Genomic DNA, 25,248 nt, shown 5'->3' on the forward strand with positions numbered 1-25,248 from the left:
ACCCTCAGGATATAGATGCAGTTGAATGCAATGATGGATTAAAGCTGTTGGCTTCTTCAACCAATCAGACTTCGCATGTGAGTCTCTCTAGATTGTGCCTGTTGAATGAAGCCTCAGTCCACACGCTGCACAGATGCAACAACATATCTGGTGTACAGAGCTGAGTAGTTTTTATTTTGGGGTTTTGTATATCATCATACTGTTTGTGGGAGGCTGTAGAGGATATGGTGCTTGCATGGTGGTTATCATATTGTGTGTGGGCAGTTCTGGTGGGCCATCATACCATATGGAGGATGAAGGCGGCCATTATATTGTGTGTGGAGCGTCTTTGAAGGGCCATCATACTGGGGAGGGGAAAAGGGGCGGCAGGGACATACATTGAAATTATGGAGCACTATAACAGCAGAAGTTCTAATTTGGCAAAACCTCCAGTATATACACAGTTGTGCTCAAAAGTTTACATACCCCGGCAGAATTTTTGCATTCTTGGCCTTTTTTCCGAGAATATGAATGATAACACCAAAACTTTTTCTCCACTCATGGTTAGTGGTTGGGTGAAGCAATTTATTGTCAAATTAATGTGTTTTCTCTTTTTAAATCATAATGGCAACCCAAAACATCAAAATGCTCCTGATCAAAAGTTTACATACCCTGGTGGTTTGGGCCTAATAACATGCACAGAAGTTGACACAAATGGGTTTGAATGGCTAATAAAGGTAACATCCTCACCTGTGATGTGTTTGATTGTAATCAGTGTGTGCATAAAAGCTGAGTGAGTTTCTGAGATCCAGCCAGACTCTTGCATCTTTCATCCAGCCACTGACGTCTCTGGATTGTGAGTCACGGGGAAAGCAAAAGAATTATCAATGGATCTACGGGAAACGGTAGTTGAACTGTATAAAACAGGAAAGGGATACAAAAAGATATCCAAGGAATTGATAATGCCAGTCAGCACAGCATTCAAACTGTGATTAACAAATGAAAAATCAGAGGCTCTGTAAAAACAAAACTACGATCAGGTAGACCAACAAAAATGTCATCCACAACTGCCAGGAAAATTGTTCAGGATGCAAAGAAAAACCCACAAATAACATCAGCTGAAATACAGGACTCTCTGAAAACTAGCAATGTGGCTGTTTCAAGATGCATCATAAGGAGGCACTTGAAGAAAAATGGGCTGTATGTTCGAGTTGCCAGAAGAAAGCCATTCCTGCCAAATGACACAAATTATCTTGCCTATAATATGCAAAACAGCCTCAAAACTTCTGGAACAAGGTAATTTAGAGTGATGAGACCAAAATTTATCTTTTTGGCCACAACCATAAACATTACATATGAGAGGTGAGCAAAGGCCTATGATGAAAGGAACACCATTCATACTGTAAAGCATTGAGGTGGATCGCTGATATTTTGGCAATGTGTGAGCTACAGAAACACAGGAAACTTGGTCAAAGTTGAAGGAAAGATGAATGCAGCACGTTATCAGCAAATACTGGACATACTGGACATGGGCATCAGTACGGAAGCTGCGCATGAGACATACTTGGACCTTCCAATGACAAATATCCAAAACACAAGGCCAAGTCAACCTGTCATTGCCTACAGCAGAACAAAGTGAAGGTTCTGGAGTGGTCATCTCAGTCTCCTGACCTCAATATCATAGACACAATCTGGGAAGATCTCAAGCGTGCAGTTCATGCTAGACAGCCAAGGAATTTACAGGAACTGGAGACTTTTTGCCAAGAAGAGTGGGTGGCTTTACCATCTGCGAAAATAAAGAACCTCATTGACAACTACCACAAAAGACTTCAAGCTGTCATTGATGTTAGAGGGGGCAATACATGGTATTAATAAATAGGGTATTTAAACTTTTGATCAGGGTCATTTGGATGTTTTGAGTTAGCATTGTGATTTAAAAAGGGAAACCACAGTTGTTTGACAATAACAGGCTTCACTCAACCACGAACCATGAAAAAAAGTTTTGGTGTTATCATTCATATTCTCTGAAAAATGGCAAAGAAAGCAAAAATTCTGCCGGGGTATATAAACTTTTGAGCACAACTGTATACAGTGAAGGAAATAATTATTTGATCCCTTGCTGATTTTGTAAGTCTGCTCACTGATAAAGACATGAGCAGTCTATAATTTTAAGGGTAGGTTAATTTTAACATTGAGAGATAGAATATCAAAAATAATATCCAGAAAATCATATTGTATAAAATAAATAAATTTATTTTGAAGTGAAAAATAAGTATTTGATCCCTCTGGCAAACAAGCAGGGCCAGACTGGCCATCTGGCAATTCTGGCAAATGCCAGAAGGGCCTGTCTGGTCATGGGCCAACTTGTCTGCTTTGTTGTTAACTGAATTTGTGTTCTCAAGACACCCATACTGTTGAGAGTTGTGACGAAGCACAAAGTCGCTGACTTCATCACTTATCCCAGCAGGCCATAGGTATCATTATTGGTCTTGTAGTAAATCATGCTTTCCTCCATCCAGGGTTATATTAGTAATATATCCAATGGTGCTTGGAGACAGTGACAGCATGGGCCTGTGTGATTTCAAATTCCAGGGCTGAATTTCAGTCCCAGTCAATACCTGCAAGCAAGAATTAATACTTGGTGGCAAAACCCTTGTTGGCAAGCATAGCAGTCAGACGTTTTTTGTAATTGATGATGAGGTTTGGGAACATGTCAGGAGGAATTTTGGTACACTCCACTTTGCAGATCACCTCTAAATCATGAAGATTTTGAGGCTGTCCCTTGGCAACTCGGAGTTTCAACTCTCTCCATAAGTTTTCTATGGGATTAAGGTCTAGAGACTGGCTAGGCCACTCCATGACCTTAATGTTCTTCTTTTTGAGCCACTCCTTTGTTGCCTTGGCTGTATGTTTTGGGTCATTGTCTTGCTGAAAGACCCAGCCATAACCCATTTTTAATGTCCTGGAGGAGGGAAGGAGGTTTTCACTCAGGATTTTACAGTACATGGCTCCATCCATTCTCCCATTGATGCGGTAAACTAGTCCTGTGCCCCTAGCAGAGAAGCACCCCTAAAACATAATGCTTCCATCGCCATGCTTGACAGTGGGGACAGTGTTGTGTGGGTCATAGGCAGCATTTCTCTTCCTCCAAACACTGAAAGTTGAGTTAATACCAAAGAGCTCAATTTTTGTCTCATCTGACCACAGCACCTTCTCCCAATCACTCACAGAATCATCCAGGTGGTCATTGGCTAACTTCAGATGGGCCTGCACATGTTCCTTCTTGAGCAGGAGGACCTTGTGGGCACTGCAGGATTTTAAACCTTTGCAGCGTAATGTGTTGCCAATGGTTTTCTTGGTGACTGTAATCCCAGCTGCCTTGAGATTATTAACAAGTTCCCCCCGTGTAGTTTTAGGTTGATCTGTCACTTTCCTCATCAATTATAGCCCTTGAGGTGAGATTTTGCATGGTGCCCCAGATCGATGTCGATTTTGCATTTCCTCCATTTTCTTACTTATGCACCAACAGTTGTCTCCTTCTCACCCAGCGTCTTACTTATGGTTTTGCAGCCATTCCAGCTTTGTGCAGGTCTATGATCTTGAACCTGACATCCTTAGAAAGCTCATTGGCCTTGCCCATGTTGTAGAGGTCAGAGTCTGACTGATTAATTGAGTCTGTGGATAGGAGTCTTTTCTAAACGTCAATATGTAAGACAACTGTCTTTAATGCAGGTAACGAGTTGATTTAGGAGGGTCTAACTTGTCTGTAGGAGCCAAAACACTTAATGGTTGGTAGGGGATGAAATACTTATCTCTCACTGCAAAATGAAAATAAATTTATATAATTTATACAATGTGGTTTTCTGGATTTTATTTTTTATATTCTATCTTTCAATGCTAAAATTAACCTACCCTTAAAATGATACACTGTTCATGTCTTTGCCAGTGGGCAAATTTACAAAATCACAAAGGGATCAAATACATATTTCCCCCACTGTAATAGTATATGAATACAGAAAAATGGGTAAAAGTCTAATCCTCTACAACCTCTTTTTCTAGGTCAGAACTAATAGCAGCAATAAATACTCCTTTGTGTAGTATAGTAACTGGCTCACAATTATCTCCACCACCAAGAAAACATTGGGATAATGCATCCGCCTTAACATTATTAGTCCCCAACCTACACATCGAGAAAATGTTGAATTTGGTGAAGAATAAAGACCTCCTTGCCTGTCTAGGCATTAGACGCTTAGCAGATTCTAAATATAGCAGGTTTTTATGATCAGTGATTACCGGATGACGATTATTAATGTCTTTGTCAGTGGGAATACTTACAAATTCAGCAAGGGATCAAAAAATTATCTCGTTCATTGTATGCATACACATATATACCAACAACACATATATACCAACAAAAGTGCTCTTCTAAAAAAGTATTACACCCCCACAGTGAATTCCTCCATAGTACCCTCCTCATGCACAGTATGTTGACACTACAGTACTCCCTCTGCAAAGTATTATACCATCATAGTATGATGACCCACAGTGACCCCAACCCAAAATATTTGGTTCCCAATACACAATATGATAGCCTTGACTTAGTCTTCCCCAGAGTATGAGGACCTCACAGCCCTCCACTCAATATGATAGCCCATACACACAAGATTATGGCTCTCAATATAGTATAATGGCCCTTTATACAGAATAACATCCTTCACAAAGCCCTCCAAACAGTATGATGGATCCTGTTATGAATGGGTCACCGAGGAGGATGGCAGGAACAGGCTAAGCCACCAGAAGACCAAAGAGGTTGGTAACTGAGCAGATTGGAGACCCCTGATCCTATCAACACAACTAGCAGTAGCCATGGAGCGTTCCTACAATGCCCTAGACGCTTCGTTACAGCTGGAGAACTAACTAAACCTAAAGACAGAAAAGTGAAATCTAAACTGCCCCGGAGCAGACCCCCAAAGGAATAGACAGCCCCCAAACATATATTGTCAGTGAAACAAGATGAGACACAAACACAGGAAGAGAACAGACTGAGCAAACGGTGGGGTCAAAGCTGTCTTGACAGGACAGGACAGAAGAGATACTGTCTGCAATCATGCACAAAACCCTAAAAAAGTCCAACACTTCTGATATACAAAAAACCTGAGGTCGCACGACCTCACCCCCGCTAGATCAGCACTCTGGTATAAACTGGCAGCAAAGCAAAAAGATACTAACATAACAGGGGACTGAACAAGCTGCAACATATGAAGCAGGGCCCAGCGCTGCCCCAATCAGGGAGCACGCTGAACCCTAGCAGCAAAATAGAAAGCAAAAAAAGACACAACCAGATTAGATACAAAGGATTAGAAAAAGAATCACTTAGCTGAACCATGCAGATCAGGCAGGGGACAAAAGAGCTCCAAATGCACACGAAGGAAATCACCAGCATCCCAAGAGCAGCCAGCTCAATTATATGCTCCCAGCCAGCAATCCCAGGTTCCTAATTATCATCATCAGGTGGGGAACCTCCATCAACCTGGCCAGATCCACTACTTTCAGTAACCACCAGAGGGAGCAGAGGGAGCTTCGGCTCAGAACTCCGAGCAAGGGAATTCACAACAGTATCCCACACAACCCTCCAAACTGTATTGTGGCCCTCACATAGTCCTTCACACAAAATGATGGATCCCACAGCAACCTCCATACAATTAAATAGCCCTGACACAGTCCTGTACATTGACAAAATGTTTTTATTGTTTTTTGTTTTGTTTTGTTTTTTAAATATTTCTCAAGTTTTCACCTTTTAAATAAAAAATAACCTATACAAGTTTGGCATCATTGGAATTACAATGAACTGGAGAATCATATGCCCAAATCATTTCTAGAGCACAGTGAACCCTGTATAAACAACCTCCCCCCCCAAAAAAAAAAAAACTGAGAAATTGAAATTTTTGTTTGCAATTTTTATCGCACTTGGATTTTTTTTCCGCTTTTTCCAGTACATTAAATTGGAAATAAATATGTGTTATTCAAAATTACAACTCTTCTCACAAAAAAACAAGCCCTCACATGGGAAAATAAAAAGGTCATGGCTCTTGGAATACAGAGAAGGGAAAACGAAGGTGTAAAAATGGAAGATCGTCCTGTCGGAAATGGTTTATACTGTGTTTATGGAAATATTTTTCCCTAAGCAATGTGCAGACTGAGATAGAATGTTATGATTTTTTTTTTATGCAGACGTGTATGGAAACTGACAAGTAGTCAAGTGGCTTATATCAGCTCTCCTTCAATGTCATATTGTTTTGATTGGCACAGACCAAAGCCATAGCATAGAGGATACGGTAGTTGGTAATCCTTAATAAATGGGATATAATGCTTCATATGACTAGTCAAAAGCTGAACTGTATTTTATTTTAGGATATTATTTCCTAAGACCAGATAAGACTAATTAACCTCAGCTTTTCCTTGTTTTTGGTTGGCTATAGACATCATGCAACTTGTTAGCTTAACACTGATAGCAATGTTCTGTCTCATTCCACTCCAGATATTGTAAATTTAATACTTGTAAATTACCAAAAGGACTTTAGTAATATTTCTGTCCTTTTGCCATATGAAGACACAAAATCAAATGAAAAATATACATTTTAATTTAATCAGTTTACACTAATGACATGTCACCTACTTCCAGATTGTCCATAGACTTTAAACACCTAGGTAGTTCACACTTTAATCTGCTTTTATGTTCTAAAGCATCAGTGCAGAACAAGCTGCTTGCCAGATATTGTTCGTTTGCTACATTGGAGAACCGACACAGCCATACTTTGCATAGAAAAGGTTGAGAGGGTTAATTACAATTTCTGCCTTCCTGATCACTGTCTACACAGGGCTAAATAAGCCCTGTGTATGTAGTATAGGAAGCAGTAATAACATCTCATCTCAACCAAGTAATCATGCTGTTTGGGCTTAGGAAACTCAAGACATTATGGGGGTAAAGAGTGTGTGAAATAAAGGAAAAAATAATTTATAACAGAAAAAATAAATAAAACTAAACAGAAAAAGAGAGACAACACTACTCTGAATACTTGTTTCTAGCACCTCTCCCATAAAAAAAATATGTTCAGTATATAAAAAAATTTCTTCGGAAAAGAGAAACAAAATTTGGAATGTTTCTAGCAGTCCTTTGTGGTCGCAAAAACATAAAAAATATAAAAAATAAACACGTCTTTCATATTTTTGATTACATTTCTCCGATATCAGCAAAATAGGACTATAAAAAAGAAGCAAAAATTATTTCAATATCCGAAGGAGAAAAAAAATTTGAGCCGCTAAAAGCGCATGTATGAAAAAAATGAAAATGTGCCCACTTAGGAAGAAAGAAAATGGCCCTAGTCCACTTGAAAAATGTTCTGTCTACAGTGGTTATTTGCATATAAAATTCCCAGAGAAGCATTGTATGGCTTATAAGTCTCCTTACACTGGCTTGGAACTCTCCACAAGGAGACATGTTACTCCTTGGATGACATGCCAGAGGCCTCTCACTCAGCCAATTCAGGTCTCTTACTTTGCACTAAGGAATGGCAAAGACCCCAAAACACGTTTGCAAATTAAGTATTTGGCTTCTTATTGTTAAGGGGGTATTAAACATAGTGATATCGCTAGGAATATCGTTAAAGCGTCACCGATTTTGTGACGCAGCAGCGATATTGCTAGCGATATCGCTGCATGTGATACTTACCTCCGACCGGCTCCCCCGCTGGTTATCGCTGATCGCACGAGATCGTCCACGTCCATTTCTCGTCGGCTGCTTCCTGCTGGCGCCGACGAGCGATGCGTGGACGCGGGCTGGAAGACGTCATCATCACCTCGTCTGAAAGGTAAGTAACGACCGCTGCTGCGTCACTGCATTGCTGCAGCGATCCTGACCGGGTCATATCGTGGTAGGGATCGCTGGTGCATCGCTAAATGTAAAGGGGGCTTAAGTCATCTGGCAAGGCTGGTTTAAAGATGTATATTGACTTTTACCATTCATCTAAGAGGTGGTGAGTTCTAATCCAAATATGAACACATCTATGATCAAGTCTTTTATCGGTGCTCTATAAAACCACAGGCAATGAACTTATGACTTTCTATCTTGTAATGTTAAAAAAGAAAATAGAGACACAACACCAATGTAATCCCAAAAATAAGAAAGCTTTCATCATTTTGTGATGAAATGCCAAACATGTCCATCAAAAGTATCAATGCAATAAATGGGTCAATGAGGTCAGTGCAACAATGGAAAAAGAATATTTTTTTCTCATTGTATTGTGCCAAGTTAGTACCTGGGGTCTAGATAAGAATTCACTTGGAATGCCTGATAATTATTATACTACATGAATGTAAGGCATAAACTTTCTTAATATACTAGTACTATATCAATATATAAATCCTTCTATATTGTATACAATTGATAGCTTCGAGAAAAGATTATGCTCATTAAATATAGAAACATTTAAAATGATCAATGTTTATTATTGGTTGACTCCCTCAGTCATGAAAGAAAACAAGTTAAATATGACCCATACATCACCCCTCTTATGTTATTCAACTTTAGCGGCTGGCAATTAATTTCGCAGTGTTTTTATGTTATGCGAGTTGTCACAATTATTTACGATATTAGTTCCTCTTATATCTTTGGTTTTTTCTTCTTATGCTTTCATTGATTCAATACCATTTTTTAATAAATATTTCTATAATAGAATAAAGATCTTTTGGAGTATTTTTCTGTTCTTGAGGGGAAGTGTACAGAAAGATGAGTTAGTTGGTTCAATAATAAATCTTTCAACTCTCAGGGTACCGTTACACTTAGCGATGCACCAGCGATCCCGACAACGATACGGAGCGCTGGTGCATCGCTAAGTGGTCGCTAGTGAGCTGCCACACAGGTAGATCTCACCAGCGACATCACAGTGGTCGGGGGTCGCTACTTACCTGTCAGACGCGGCGATCCTGACGTCCTCCCGCCCGCTTCCACGCGTCCACGTGTCGCCACAGGAAGCCCCAGCAGGAAGCGCCCGACGAGAAATGGTCCAGGAAGTTCTCGCGCGACCAGCGATGGGCAGCGGGGCAGCGGGTCGGAGGTAAGTATCACATGTAGCGATATCACGTGCAATATCGCTGCTACGTCACAAAATCAGTGATGTTACAGCGATATTGCTAGCGATATCACAATGTGTAACGGGCCCTTAAGCTCCTAAACTCCCACTAATGGTGCCTGCAGGCAATCAGAATTGTATTGTTTATCTCTCCTGCTGCGTGAAAAAAAAGGTTTGAAAATGGAGCTCTGACCCACAAAATTTTACATTTTTAAAATGAATAGCAAAGGATTTCCAGTCTTTAAAATTAGCAAAAACTGTGTACTTTAAGGAGTGAAAATATCTCAAGAAAAAACATGCCAGACACGGAACAATGAAAAATATTAGGAGATTTGAGAGAGTGGCACAACCAAAACTTAACACTAGAGAAATAATCTCAGCATAATAGTTTATGAGAGAATGAGAATGACAAAGGAAAAATACAGAAGTATGAGCAATGGCTAGTAGCAATTTCTTATTTTTAAAGAAGGGGCAAGGACAATAGCGCATTGTATCGTAGTTCCTTTGAATATGACATGGATTTGATTTTAGTAAATTAGATTTTATAAAATCCCATGAAAAACTTTCAATGGTTTGAAGCTAAAAACTGTTTCATGAACGTTTTCTCAATTATCTTAATAGTGTACATGATCACAACAATAATCTGAAGTAGCAACAGTGCAAAAGATAGGGAAAACAGACACTAGAAAGCGTCTAAAAATACCTAGCCCAAGTAAAAACATCAAATCATCAAGGTCAGTGGCAAAACATCATTCAACCGATGCAGTTCAGACATTAAAGGTCTTTATTCGTAGAAATCATGCTTGGTAAAGGTGAAAATCCATTCTATGAGATGTAACAAAAGCAAATATGTCAGAGAAAAATTAAAAATCCATAAGATACCAGCAGTGAAGCAGCAACCTCACATAGAACATAAGAGAAAAGAGAAACTAATTTACTGAGGAAGCTAGAAACATAGGAAGAGCTAACACTTCAACCTCTTTTGATGCAGGGACCTCATGCAGTGACCAGGTAATTACAGTAGAGGAATGCATTTAGGAAACACAGTAAGACTGAGGTTTGCTTGCACAGAGGTGGAGAAGTGCAGGGGCTTCCTTTGTTCCAAGGAAGGAGTTTTCTCTCATCAAAGAAAATTGGACATTGCAGTTAGAGATTCTATCTCCAGGGTGAAAATAAGAATATTGAGATTTTTGCATCAATCGAATATTTATGGGAGTTAAATTTTTGGCGTTGTAGTGAACGGACGGACAAAGCAAATTCACTTACATCACTGTGGGGTTATTAGAGTCCATCCAACTTAGAAGCAGTCAAATAGATCATGTGAACCATGCCAGACTTGAACTCTATTGAAAGGTAAAATCATGATAGGAAACATGACGACAAAGTCTACTGCATGGGATCTCGTGAGGCCAAGAGTAGTTTATCATGTTTGCATTTTTTGTAGCTGTTTATAGCAATTTTCAAACTTTAAATTGTTATGCCCTTAAATCAGATAGTTATTCTGCACAAAATAATTAACATTTACAACATGTCAACTTTACATCAGCACAATTTTAGAAACATTTTGTTTTTGTTAGGAAGTCAGAAGGATTCAAAATTGATCAGCAATTTCTCAATTTTCCAACAAAATTTACAAAATAATTTTTCTAGGAATCAAATGACATTTGAAGTGACTGAGGGGCCTATATGATAAAATATACCCAAAAGTTACACCATTCTTAAACCTTTACCCCTCAAAGTTCTCAAAATCACATTTGAGAAGTTTGTTAGCACCCTCCAGCTGTTTCACAGGAATTAATGGAATGTGGTTGGAAAAGATGAACATTTTACTTTTTTTCACGAAAATTTTCCTTTTGCCCCAAATATTTTGCTTTCACAAGGGTAACATGGGAAAAACAGACCCCAAAATTTGTTGCAAAATTTCTCCTGGGTACACAGATACCCCATATGTGGGGTAAAACTACTATTTGGGCACAAGGAAGGGTTCAGAATGGAAATAGCACCATTGACTTTTTGAAAGCAAAAATGGCTGGAATCGATGGCAGATGCCATGTCACATTTGTGGAGCCCCTGATGTAGCTAAACATTTTAAATTCCCCATAAGTGACACAATTTTGGAAACTACACCCTCAAGGATTTTATCCTGGGGTATAGTAAGGATTTTTAACCTAAAGGTACTACACAGAATTTGATAACATTAGGTCGTCATATTGACTATGTTACCCTTAGTGCTGAGCACAAGTGCTCAATACTCGAGTCTGCATTGGGGTGCACCAAAGACCACAGATGATCGAGTGACCTCTTTTAAACTTGAGTAGTGAGCAATTGAGCTCAACACTAGTCGTCTTATTGTCTTTATTTTTTTTTAACTTTTGAAAAAAATGTAACCCCAACACTAACCATAACGCTAGCTCAACACTAACCCTAACCTTATCCCAATGCAAACTCTAACCCTAGCACAACACAAATCCTAACCCTAGTCCAACCCTAACCCTAGTCCACCCATAACCCTAAGCCCAACTCTAACACTAAGCCAAACCCTAACCCTAAACAGCAAAGAATAAAAGAAATACAAATTTTATAATAAGCAAAATGTAATCTGTTTAAGAGGATGACACAGGAGGGAATGATATACTAATTATTGACTTTTGATAACTGTGATAGGGTCTATCATAGTAATCAAAAGGAACCTGTAGGAAAAATCCTTGCTGTTGCCAAGCGCCAGTCGTCAGATCTCGGCAGATGCAATGTGCATGCACGAGCCATTTTTTTCCGTAAGAGGAGATGGAGGGCTAGGGGACAAGCTGGAGGGACCTGGGGATAGAAGTGGTGATGGGGAGACTAGGGGACATCATTTCTCTCTCCTCTGATATGTTTATCATGTCAGAAGAGAGAGAAATGTTTTTAATACCTGGTAAATTTTTGTATTAACGTGATTGCCATTATTTATTGAATAACGGCAATCATATGATCAAAGACTGGAAAAAACAGTTCTGATCATGTTCTCCAGCACCTCATCTACCTCAGTAGCTGAAACTCTGGAGATTTTCCGACTCTGGGGGGCACTACACCTTTATAGGTGTTCTAAAACAGCAATGAGGGAATGAGGCACCTTTGTGGCCACCGTTTTAATGCTTATCAGCAGTTGTTAAGGGGTTGAACCAGTTTTGAGCTCTTTCCTAAAAATACATTCATATTACTGTCTAAATGACCTCAACCTATCTGGCAAAAAAACCTGATGGTAATGGTAGTATTTAAGTGGTGTGCATAGGTCTAATATTTGATGATTGTAAAGACAGTTAGCAAAAAAAAGAAAAAAAAACACATTTTTCAACATAAAAACATTATAATGTAGATAGTTTTGTTTATATTTTTTGTTATTAAATATGGCCTGCCCATCTCGCAGTGCAAGAAGCATAATTTCTCTGACACAGAAGCCTTGGTTTCAGGATTTTTGTTTAGTAGCATAAATAGCACTGAGAGGTTTAACCCCTTAATGACCGCCGATACACCTTTTAACAGCGGTAGTGAAGGGTACTTAAACCACAGTGCCGTTAATTCACGGCACTGTGGAAAAAATGCATAGTGCCTCCCAGAGTCGGATTTTCTCCTGGATCTCAGCCACAGAGAACATGATTCGGGTTGGTTTTTACCGACCATGCTTTTGCAATCACAATTATTAACGGGATAAGGGCGACCGCAAAAAAAGTCTGATGTGTCATTTAATTTCTCTCTCTGATGTGATCGCACATCAGAGGAGAGAGAAATATGGTCCAAGATCCCCGGTACCTCCCAGTGGTCCTTGGCCCGCGTGCTTCCCCTCCATGGGCGCTGCCATCCTCTTCCAGGAAGAAAATGGTGGGTGCATGCACAGTGCGCCCGCCGAGATCTGCCGACCGATACCTGGCAAGATTTCATTCATGGTACAGTTTGATCCTTGTGATTTACCCTATCACATTGATCAAAATAAAAAAAAGTAAATAACCCCATTTATCACCCCCTTAGTTAGTGAAAAATAATGAAATAAATAAAATATATTTATTTTCACTTTTCCATTAGAGTTAGGGTTAGGGTTAGGCTTAGGGTTGGAATTAGTGTTAGGGTTAGAATTAAGGTTAGGGTGGGAATTAGGATTAGGGTTGGAATTAGGATTTTGGTTTGAATTAGGGTTAGGGTTGAAATGAGGGTTGGAATTAGGGTTAGGGTTGGAATTAGGGTTAGGTTTGGAATTAGGGCTAGGGTTGGAATTATGGTGAGGGTTGGAATTAGAAATAGGGGTGTGTTGGGGTTTGGTTTGCGTTTAGGGTTAAGGTTAGGGTTGGGAATAGGGTTGGGGTTGTGGTTTGGGTTATGGTTAGGGTTGGGATTAGTGTTATGGGTGTGTCGGGGTAAGGTTTGTGGTTAGAGTTAGGGTTGGGAATAGGGTTATGGGTGTGTTGGGGTTAGGGTTGAGTCAGAATTGAGGGGTTTCCACTATTTAGGCACATCAGGGGGTCTCCAAACGCAACAAGGCACCACCATTGATTCCAGCCAATTTTGTGTTCAAAAAGACAAATGGTGCTCCCTTCCGAGCCCCGATGTGTGCCCAAACAGTGGTTTACCCCAACATATTGGGCATCAACGTACTTAGGACAAAATACACACCAACTTTGGGGGTCTAATTTCTCCTGTTACCCTTGGGAAAATAAAAAATTGGGGGCTAAAAAACCATTTTTGTGGAAAAAAATGATTTTTTATTTTCACGGCTCTGCATTATAAACTTCTGTGAAGCACTTAGGGGTTCAAAGTGCTCACCCCACATCTAGATAAGCTCCTTAGGGGATCTAGTTCCAAAATGGGGTCAATTGTTGGGGACTTTCACTGTTTAGGCACATACTTTAGGACATGATGTCCGCAGACCATTCCATCAAAGTCTGCATTCCAAAACCACGCTCCTTCCCTTCCGAGCACTGCCATGTGCCTAAACAGTGGTCCCCCCCACATATGGGGTATCAGCGTGCTCAGGACAAATTGCACAACAACGTTTGTCATCCAACTTCTCCTGATATCCTTGTGAAAATAAAAAACAGAGGGCTAAAAAATCATTTTTGAGGAAAAAAAAATTATTTTTTTCTTTCCATGGCTCTGCATAATAAACTTCGGTGAAGCACTTAGGGGTTCAAATTGGTCACCACACATATAGATAAGTTCCTTAAGGAGTCTAGTTTCCAAAATGGTGTCATTTGTGGGGGGTTTTTCACTGTTTAGGCACATCAGGGACTCTCCAAACTCGACATGGCGTCCGATCTCAATTCCAGCCAATTTTGCACTGAAAAGTCGAACAGCGCTCCTTCCATTCCGAGCTCTTCCATGCACCCAAACAGTGTTTTACCTGCATATATGGGGTGCCGTCCACCCAAACAGTGGTTTACCCCCATATATTGGGTATCGGAGTACTCAGGACAAATTGCACAACAACTTTGGTGGTCTTATTGCTCTTGTTATCCTTGTGAAAATAAAAATTTGGGGGTGAAAAGATCATTTTTGTCGAAAAAATATGATTTTTTATTTTCACAGCTCTACATTATAACTTCTGTGAACCACTTGGAGATTCAAAGTGCTCACCACACATCTAGATAAGTTTCTTAAGGGGTATAGTTTTCAAAATGGGGTCACTTGTTGGGGGGTTTTCATTGTTTAGGCTCTCCAAATGCGACATGGCGTCTGATCTCAATTCCAGCCAATTCTGGATTGAAAAAGTCAAACGGCACTACTTGCATTCCAAACCCTGCCATGCGCCTAAGCAATGGTTCACACCCACATATGGGGGATTGGCGTGTTCAGGAGAAATTGCACAACAAATTTTGTTGTTGATTTTCTTTTTTTACACTTGTGAAAATAAAAAAATTGGTTCCGAAATAAAATATTTGTAAAAAAAGTTAAATGTTAATTTTTTCCTTCCACATTGCTTCAGTTCCTGTAAAGCATGTAAAGGGTTAATAAACTTCTTGAATGTGGTTTTGAGCACCTTGAGGGGTGCAGTTTTTAGAATGGTGTCACTTTTGGGTATTTTCTGCCATATTGACCCCTCAAAGTGACTTCAAATGTGATGTGGTCTCTAAAAAAAAGGTTTTGTAAATTTGTAAATTTTGTTGTAAAAATGAGAAATTGCTGGTCAACTTTTAATCCTTATAACTTCCTAACAAAAAAAATGTGGTTCAAAAATTGTGCTGATGTAAAGTAGACATGAGTGAAATGTTATTTATTAAGTATTTTGAGTGACATATCTCTCTGATTTAAGGGCATAAAAATTAAAAGCTTGAAAATTTCAAAATTGTAAAATTTTTTGACATATTTCCGTTTTTTTCATAAATAAACACAAGTCATATCAAAGAAATTTTACCTCTAACATTGAGTATAATATTTCACAAAAAGACAGTCTCAGAATCAGCATGATCCATTAAAGCGTTCCAGAATTATAACCTCATAAATTGACAGAGGTCAGAATTGTAAAAATTGGCCTTGTCATTAAGCTGCAAATTGGGTCCGTCTCTAAGGGGTTAACAATCTCCTCTTTGTTTAAAGTGTGAGAAAACTATAATGGCTGTAATAATCCATCTTGATTGGCCGGGCTAGACTATTGGATGTGGTTGCTGCAGATCATTATGAGATAGCTCATATGGAAATGCTTGATGTTGTTAGTCCACTCAATGAATCTTCAACAGTATTTGAAATGGTGCTGGATTTTTATTTTTATTTTTGAATCGCAAAGTGTCCAAATCAGATAGAATCTGTGAATACCAGGAAATTCTATTCCAAATTGATCCTTTGCAGATTGGTACACTTATCTCTAGTTAGCACTGTTCCTTTTCACTGAATTCCTGGATTCAAATTCACACTAAAGGTACTGTCACACTTAGCGATGTACCAGCGATCCCGACCAGTGATATGATGCGGTCAGGATCGCTGGTACATCGCTAAGTGGTCGCTAGTGAGCTGCCACACAGGCAGATCTCACCAGTGACATCGCTGGGGACGGGGGTCGCTACTTACCTGTCACACCAGGTGATCCTGCGTCCTCCCGCCCGGCTCCACGCGTCGCTCGTCGTCACAGCAGGAAGCTGACGACGAAAAGCGGTCCTGGACGTTCTCGCGCGATCAGCGATAACCAGCGGGGGAGCGGGTCGTAGGTAAGTATCAGACACACCGATATCGCTAGCAATATCGCTATAACATCACAAGTTATAGCAATATTGCTAGCGATATCACTTAGTGTGACAGGCCCTTAAGAAACTAGCGGAATTGCAATGGTGCATTGAGCCCATAGAATTTAGTTTGTGATTAGCAATGGGGATAGTGAATTATAGCAATGTCTGTAAAGTGCTGTGAAATGTGTTGGTGCTATATAAGCAAGCTTAATAAATAGCATACTAGTGTTTTTACACTATTGAATGATGGAACACTAATAATATCAGCGTACATACAGTAACATATAAGTTATAGAGCTTTAGTGTGAAGTATAATTAACATTTTTCAGAAATGTTCTATTTGATACTACCGAAGTATCCATAACTGTCATTCTGATTGATCACTTCTATATTTTTTGCTACACTTTTTCCATTTGTTTCTACATGCATACAAAAAGAAATTAAACATTGTTTTGTTTCCTTGGCAGATCTTTTGGCCTCCTTTAAGGGATTTATTTGTTCCTGTTTTCCTGAATTGTTGGCTGGCAAAACATGCCTTAGAGAATATGATTGTAAGTTTTAAATATGAGACATTACGGTTATCCATTTATCTGAAATAGTACCGTTAATACAATTTTAAAAAGATATAGAAAGCAAAAGAACACAGCAATAATAATAATGAAATGCATAAACGGGATAAAGGAAGTAAACTATCGTATTATAATATAAAAATGTTACAGTCTGCTTTTGGTTCACCAGTCCAGGTTTATGCTCTGGAATAAAAAAAAACAAATGAAGAAAAAAATATGCAATTCTCCAAGGATGAAAGTGGAGACAGAATTATATTATGCAGTAATAGGCTAAAGTTAAGAAACAAAATAAAGTATATAGATATATATTTGCATTTCAATTAGGTGTCATTGATGTGTTTAGGTGGGTGGTAGATGCTGTTGTTGATGTCAGATTTCGGGACCACCGCAGACATCAAATTAAGAGAATAGGGCCTTACAATTGCAATAACTCCTTCCAGCTAGATACATAAAGTTAAGCTTATATCCCCTGATGCAGAAACAATTGCATGATATTAGTTGCCAAAATAGAGAGATAGAACAATTAATGTCTTATTATTCATCAGTGGTTTATGGTTACCTTCTATATAGCAGAATTATATCATAAATGCTGAAATAAAAATATTAAGGCTGGCATGTTAAAATGCCATATCTATATACTTAGACTCTCTGAACTCAAACCGGGCAAGTACCCATATAAATGTCTTTGCCATTTAGTAGTATGGGCTAGAACGACTGTTTCCGACTAGCAAAAAGTAAAAGTTATCTCCTATTCAAAGGAGAGTGGAAAACTTTCTTATTGCTGGGGGTCCAAAAGCCATTGTCCCCTCCAATCCCGATGAACCCTGGCTGAATGGAGCAGAGGTCGATCATGCACACTACCTCTCCATTTATTTTAATAGGAGCATCAGAGATCAGTCAAGTGCAGCGCTCGGCGATCTCCGGAACTCCCATTACGGATTAAAGAATGAATAGTGCAATAGTGTGCACCATTGACCTCTGCTCAATTTAGCCAGGGCGCTTTATAGGCCCGGTTCTCAGGACTGATGGGGGCAATGGCTGTCAGATGGCATTTCTTGGAAAGTAATCCCCTTTCCCTTGGATAGAAAATAACTTATAAACATGAGAACACCCCTTTAAATAAAATGAGTGAGGCTTAGCTGCATGGCCTAGTGCCTTTTTTCTGAGCTACAGAACAACTCTTATTCCTCCGTGCTTTGTAAATAATTTTTGAAGGCTCAATTTTCTTACTTTATTTTTGCCCAAAACTGGAATAGATTCCAGAAATAAAATATCAGTTTGGGCAGAGAGCAATCTTATTTACGTGATATAACCACATTTGATTGTATCTGGTTTTGCAGTTTTAGTGAACCACCATCATGTTGAAAACTGTTAAAAAAAATTCCACTCTCACTCCCATCCCCAAAAGATGACAAAAACAAAAAACAAATAAAACTTTAGTTTTTATAATGTTTTGTTTAAAATAAAATAATTTCTTGTAAGTATGTTATGGCAGCAATACAGAAAAAATTGTGGAATCTAATGATTTTTAATATATTCCCCATACAAAACAATAAATATAAAAAAAATAGTGAAATGTAGTGAGATTGTAAATGTGATGCTGTAAGCTTGTAATGTTCTCTGCTGCACTGTCCTCGCCCTGTGTAAACCTGTAACCCCTAACCTGATCTGGTCCTATAATTACAAGAAGTTGTGCATAGAATCAGATTGGTACCATGTTGTTTGTGATATGATTATTGTTTTCTGGCATATTTCAGAATGATCTGCACCGAGCAATACAAAGAACACAGTCTGCAATGTTTAATCAAGTTTTAATTTTAATATCAACTCTGTTATGTCTCATCTTTACTTGGTAAGTTAATTATTGGCTTTATTGATAACATGTATCATATGTAATTGTATATAATTGTGCCCAGAACACTTATTAAAATGAACAGTAATATTTCTGCATTGCTGGAGCCATTAATAGAGGCAGAGAAGAATTAATTTCATTTCTTAATAAACAGAATAAAATTAAAATAATTGCTGTTATTGTATAACCAAATTACAACAAAAGGACATAGATAAAAAAAAATCACAGAAAAAACAGCCATACTTAGCAATACTTGGTCACATCACTAAAGTCCCTTTTGATGCAGCGCACCAGGTTCATTAATATTATAAATATACCGTACATGGATAATTCTAGTTTAAGGTGCAAGTCACACTGATATGTGTAGTGCTATGCTTACAGTCTATGGGTCACGCCCATATTAGATCAGGATGGTTGTCCAGCACTATAAAAAAATACACCCCAAAAGGACAGGCTACCTAATTGCCTGGACTGTACCCCTCAGCTATCAGCTTTATCTTGGCTGGTTATCAAAAACAGAGGTGTCCCCAAGCAGGTGAAGAGCCAGGCAAAGAGACAGAATTTAAGTACAGAAAACTACACATGCACTGCACTAATTACATATCACACTAACATCTTTATTACTATGTACAAGCACCGGCTGGTGATTACTCTCATCAGCGACGCTTGCTCTTGCTGCTTTCAGCGAGATCAGGTGTGTAAGCTGATGAAAGCAGTATTCATCTCATCAGTCGACACCTGATCAATGGTAAACTTGACAGCATAGGATTTGCAGCGCTATGTAATGTGTAAATTTACCTCCGATCAGAGCAGGTGTTTCCTGCATTCTGGTACCCAAAGCAAATGTTTTTGTCAAGTTCGACTGAACCTGATGAACCCATACATACACGAGTCAACCCATCTCTATTTATTTACTAATCTAAAATGTTAAATGTAATATTTTTATTTTTTTAACTTTATATTTTAAGTTTATGTTTCTCTAGTTTTGAACTCTGGATAGGCGTGGAATTGCAACTGCAATTTCTGTTGTTCTCTACAGTGCATCTTTTTTATTCTAACAGGCTGTTAAAATCAGTATTAACATTGCCTAAAGAGAGCAATTACATTGCGTATTGTTATTTCTGCCTTAACAAACCATTTTTTGCAACACTGAGGTGTCTATCGAGATGCAGTATCTCAATTGACACCTTCCTTATGGTTTATTCAGTGACCAAATAATATATTCATGTAATTGTCAAAAGCCCAAAAATATGCCTAATCAGCAAACTAGGGACTCATTTCTCAGGCTAACCCTGAGAATTTACACTTTCCTATATTTTTAAGTTACCTCCATATTGTAAAAACATAGTATCATTCAGTTTAAACATTTCTTTGCGCTAATATAGTTAATACTTTAGAGCTTAAATGCTCTATAACCAAATAAATAGCACAGTTAACAGTATTGTCACCACAAGAAAGATTGACCTAACTGAAGTTAGAATATTAATGTGTTAAGACAGCCTGAAGATACCCCACATTTGATTTGTGACACCAGATTCCTTCAATTTTATACTTTTCTTGTAATTTAATTATTGATCAGTTTACGCAAAGATTGCATTCGTGAAATAATTAATTACCTAATTTGGTTTCCTTCTCTTTCTCAAACACCAAGCTGAAAGTGCTGAATCGTCTACCTGATGTGAGTTGCTGCTCTAGCAAGAATGTGTATTCAAACACTGTTTAAAACACTCTCCATGTGAGAGCCTCTCTCATTCCCTGCCCCATGCTCAGAGAAGGAAAGTGTTTGTAAGCAGATAAAACTGTAGTTTCAGGATGGTATTTGGGAGAAAAGGAAGAAAAATTGGGTAATGGAGGATATTAAAAAATGCATAACTTTGCAAAGTTTGATTAGTAATTAAATTAAACAAAATGTAATTAATCTTTATCTTTTCTGCATTTTAGTTAAGCATGGGTGAGTTTTACAAACCATAGCTACAGATTTGGAGTTTAAACTTTATATACAGTAAAAATCAGACCTACAACCGTTATAAAAATACATTGCTCAAAAAATTAAAGGAACACTTAAATACCACATCCTAGATATCACTGAATGAAATATGCCATTGGTAAATCTTTATTCATTAGATAATAGCATGCATTGCGATCAATAAAGCAAAAAATGATCACTGTAAATCAAAATTAACCCCTTACTGCCATATGACCTACTATCCCGTCCATGTGCCCTGGGACTTAATTCCCAGGGATGGGAGAGTACGTCATAGCGATCAGCTGCGCTCACGTGGTGAGCGCCGCTGATCGTGGCCGGGTGTCAGCTGATTATCACAGCTGACACCCGGAACAATGTGTCAGGGGCGGTCACGGACCGCCCCCGACACGTTAACCCCTTGCACACCGCGATCAAACACGATCGCGGTGTACCGGGGGTTAAAGGGAAGCATCGGCAGGGAGGGGGCTCCCTCCGTGCTTCCCTGAGCCCCCCATGGTAGCGCAATGTGCAGCGCTGCTGCGGGGGACTCTTTCCCTACAGGCCCCCGGATCCAAGATGGCGACGGGGACCTTCGGGGGCCTGTAGGGAACTGACTTCCTCACTGCCTGCAAAGCGCAGGCACGAGGAAGCCTGCTGCACTGCCTGTGACAGATCGCTGATCTGTCACAGTGATCTGTGATGTGACAGATCAGCGATCTGTCACAGGACAGTGATGTCCCACCTGGGACAATATAATAAGGTTAAAAAAAAAAGTTTAAAAATAATTTTTAAAAAATCGCTAAATAAATTAGTAAAAAAAAAAAATATTCCCCAATAAATTCATTTTTTGAAAATAAAAAAAACCAAAACAATAAATGTACACATATTTGGCATCGCCGCGTCCGTAACGACCTGCCCTATAAAACTGTCCCATTAGTTAACCCCTTTAGCGAACCCCTTAAAAAATAAAAATAAAAAACAAAGCAAAAAATAATGATTTATTATCATACCACCGAACAAAAAGTGCAATAACGCGCGATCAAAAAGACGCATATAAATATCCATGGTAACACTGAAAACGTCAGCTTGTCCCGCAAAAAATGAGCCACGATACAGCATCATCCGCAAAAAAATATAAAAGTTATAGCTCGCAGAATAAAGCGATGCAAAAATAATTATTTTTCATATAAAATAGTTTTCATTGCATAAAACCGACAAAACATAAAAAAGACCTAAATGCGGTATCGCTGTAACCGTACTGACCCGAAGAATAAAACCGCTTTATCAATTTTACCGCACGCGGAGCGGTGTAAACGCACCCCCCAAAAGAAATTCATGAAACGCTGGTTTTTGTTCATTCTGCGTCCCAAAAATCGGAATAAAAAGCGATCAAAAAATGTGACGTGCCCGAAAATGGTACCAATAAAAACGTCAACTCATCCTGCAAAGAATAAGACCTCAGATGACTCGGTGGGTCAAAATACGGAAAAATTATAGCTCTCAATATGTGGTGGTGCAAAAACTATTTTTCAATAAAAAGCATATTTTAGCGTGTGACAGCTGCCAAACATAAAAACCGCCATAACTAGTAAATCAAACCCCCCGTTATCACCCCCTTAGTAAGGGAAAAATAATAAAATTAAAAGAAATTGTATTTATTTCCATTTTCCCATTAGTGCTAGGTTTAGAGCTAGGGCTAGGGTTAGGGCTAGGGCTAGGGCTGAGATTAGGGTTAGGGGTGTGTTTGGGTTAGGGTTGGAGTTAGAATTGGGGGTTTCCACTGTTTCGGCACATCAGGTGCTCTCCAAATGCAACATGGCGTCTGATCTCAATTCCAGCCAATTCTGCGTTGAAAAAGTCAAATGGTGCTCCTTCCCTTCCAAGCTCTGCCATGCACCCAAACAGTGTTTTACCCCCAAATATAGGGCATCAGCATACTCAGGACAAATTGCAAAACAACTTTTAGGGTCCAATTTCTCCTGCTACCCTTAGGAAAATAAAAAATTGGGGGCAAAAATATCATTTTTGTGGAAAAAAATGATTTTTTTATTTTCAAGCCCAGGCGTTATAAACTTCTGTGAAGCACTTGGGGGTTCAAAGTGCTCACCAAACATCTAGATAAGTTCCGTGGGGGGTCTAGTTTCCAAAATGGGGTCACTTGTGGGGAGTTTCAATATTTTAGGCACATCAGGGGCTCTCCAAACGCACATGACACCCGCAGACCATTCCATCAAAGTCTGCATTCCAAAACGTCACTACTTCCCTTCCGAGCCCCGACGTGTGCCCATACAGTAGTTTTCTCCCACATATGAGGTATCAGCGTACTCAGGACAAATTGGACAACAACTTTTGGGGTCCAATTTCTCCTGTTACCCTTGGGAAAATAAAAAAAATGGGGACTAAAAGATCATGTTTGTGGCAAAAATACGATTTTTTTATTTTCATGCCCAGGCATTATAAACTCCAAAAACGTCAAATGGTGCTGCTTCCCTTCCGAGCTCTGCCATGCGCCCAAATAGTGGTTTACCCCCACATGTGGGGTATCAGCGCACTCAGGACAAGTTGCACAATAACTTTTAGGGTCCTGTTACCCTTGGAAAAATAAGAATTAAGGGTGAAAAGATCATTTTTGTGGAAAAAATATGATTTTTTAATTGTACGGCTGTATGTTATAAACTTCTGTGAAGCCCATGGGGGTTCAAAGTTCTCACCACACATCTAGATAAGTTCCTTGGGGGGTCTAGTTTCCAAAATGGGGTCATTTGTGAGGGGTTTCCACTGTTTTGGTACATCAGGGGTTTTCCAATTGCGACATGGTGTCCGATCTCAATTCCAGCCAAAAACGTCAAATGGCGCTGATTCCCTTCCGAGGTCTGCCATGCGCCCAAACAGTCATTTACACCAACATTTGGGGTATCAGCGTACTCAGGACAAATTGCACAATAACTTTTAGGGTCCTGTTACCCTTGGAAAAGTAAGAATTGAGGGTGAAAAGATCATTTTTGTGGAAAAAATATGATTTTTTAATTGTACGGCTGTATGTTATAAACTTCTGTGAAGCCCTTGTGGGTTCAAAGTTCTCACCACCTATCTAGATAAGTTCCTTGGGGGGTCTAGTTTCCAAAATGGGGTCACTTGTGGGGGGTTTCCACTGTTTAGATACATCAGGGGCTCTCCAAACGCGACATGGCGTCCGATCTGAATTCCAGCCAATTTTGCATTGAAAAAGTCAAACGGCGCTCCTTCCCTTCTGAGGTATGCCATGCGCCAAATCAGTGGTCCCCCCCCACATATCAGGTATCAGTGTACTCAGGACAAATTGCGCAATAACTTTTGCAGTCCAATTTCTCCTGTTACCCTTGGTAAAATAAAAAAATTGAACCTGAAGTATTTTTTTTGTGAAAAAAAGTTAAATGTTCATTTTTTTTAAATATTCAAAAAATTCCTGTGACGCACCTAAAGGGTTAATAAACTTCTTGAATGTGGTTTTGAGCACCTTAAGGAGTGCAGTTTTTAGAATGGTGTCACTTTTGGGTATTTTTTATCATATAGACCCCTCAAAGTGGCTTCAAATGTGATGTGATCCGTAAAAATAAAATGGTGTTGCAAAAATGAGAAATCGCTGGTCAATTTTTAACCCTTATAACTTCCTAACAAAAAAAAATTTTGGTTCCAAAATTGTGCTGATGTAAAGTAAACATGTGGGAAATGTTACTTATCAAGTTTTTTGTGTGCTGTATCTCTGTGATTTAAGGGCATAAAAATTCAAAGTTGGAAAATTGCGAAATTTTCAAAATTTTCACCAAATTTCCATTGTTTTCACAAATAAACCCAAGTTATTTGAATGAAATTTTACCACTAACATGAAGTATAATATGTCACAAGAAAACAGTGTCAGAATCTACGGGATCCATGGAAGCGTTTCAGAGTTATTACCTCATAAAGGGACAGTGGTCAGAATTGTAAAAATTGGCCCGGTCATGAACGTGCAAACCACCCTTGGGGCCTTAAGGGGTTAATATCCCATGAAGGTCTGGATTTGGAATGATACTCAAAATCAAAGTGGAAAATCCAATTACAGGCTGATCCAACTTCAGTGAAATTGCCACAAGTTAAGGAAATGATGCTCAATAATGTGTGTGACCTCCATGTGTCTCTATGACCTCCCTACAATGCCTGGGCATGTTCCTAATGAGGTGGTGGATGTATTCCTGATGGATCTCCTCCCAGACCTGGATTAAAGCATCAGTCAACTCCAGAACAGTCTGATGTGCAACGTGGTATTGGTGAATGGAATGAGACATCATGTCCCAGATGTGATCGATTGGATTCAGGTCTGGGAAATGGGCAGGCCAGTCCATAACATCAATGCCTTCATCATGCAGGAACTGCTGACACTTCAGCTGCATGAGGCCTAGCATTGTCATGCATCATAAGCAACCCAGGGCCCAGTGCACTTGCATATGGTCTCACAATGGGTTTTAGGATCTCATTCCAGTACCTAATGGCAGTCAGGGTACCTCTGACTACCATATGGATAGATGTGCGTTCCCTCATCAGTACTGAC

General features: G+C 39.2%; 1 protein-coding gene across 2 annotated transcripts in view; it reads left to right on the forward strand.

Moving 5' to 3' along the window:
• The window catches only part of KCNT2 (potassium sodium-activated channel subfamily T member 2), a 1,782,840-nt gene that overhangs the window by 1,015,448 nt on the left and 742,144 nt on the right, over positions 1-25,248 (forward strand). For both annotated transcript variants that reach the window (XM_073582885.1, XM_073582886.1), the window contains exons 7-8: positions 16,762-16,845; positions 18,621-18,715. In XM_073582885.1, coding sequence (XP_073438986.1) covers positions 16,762-16,845; positions 18,621-18,715 — 179 coding nt within the window. The remainder of the gene's footprint in view (positions 1-16,761; positions 16,846-18,620; positions 18,716-25,248) is intronic.

This window comes from Dendrobates tinctorius, unplaced genomic scaffold (genome assembly GCF_039654945.1).
Source record: "Dendrobates tinctorius isolate UK_male_01 unplaced genomic scaffold, ASM3965494v1 ptg000074l, whole genome shotgun sequence".
Classification (NCBI taxonomy): domain Eukaryota; kingdom Metazoa; phylum Chordata; class Amphibia; order Anura; family Dendrobatidae; genus Dendrobates; species Dendrobates tinctorius.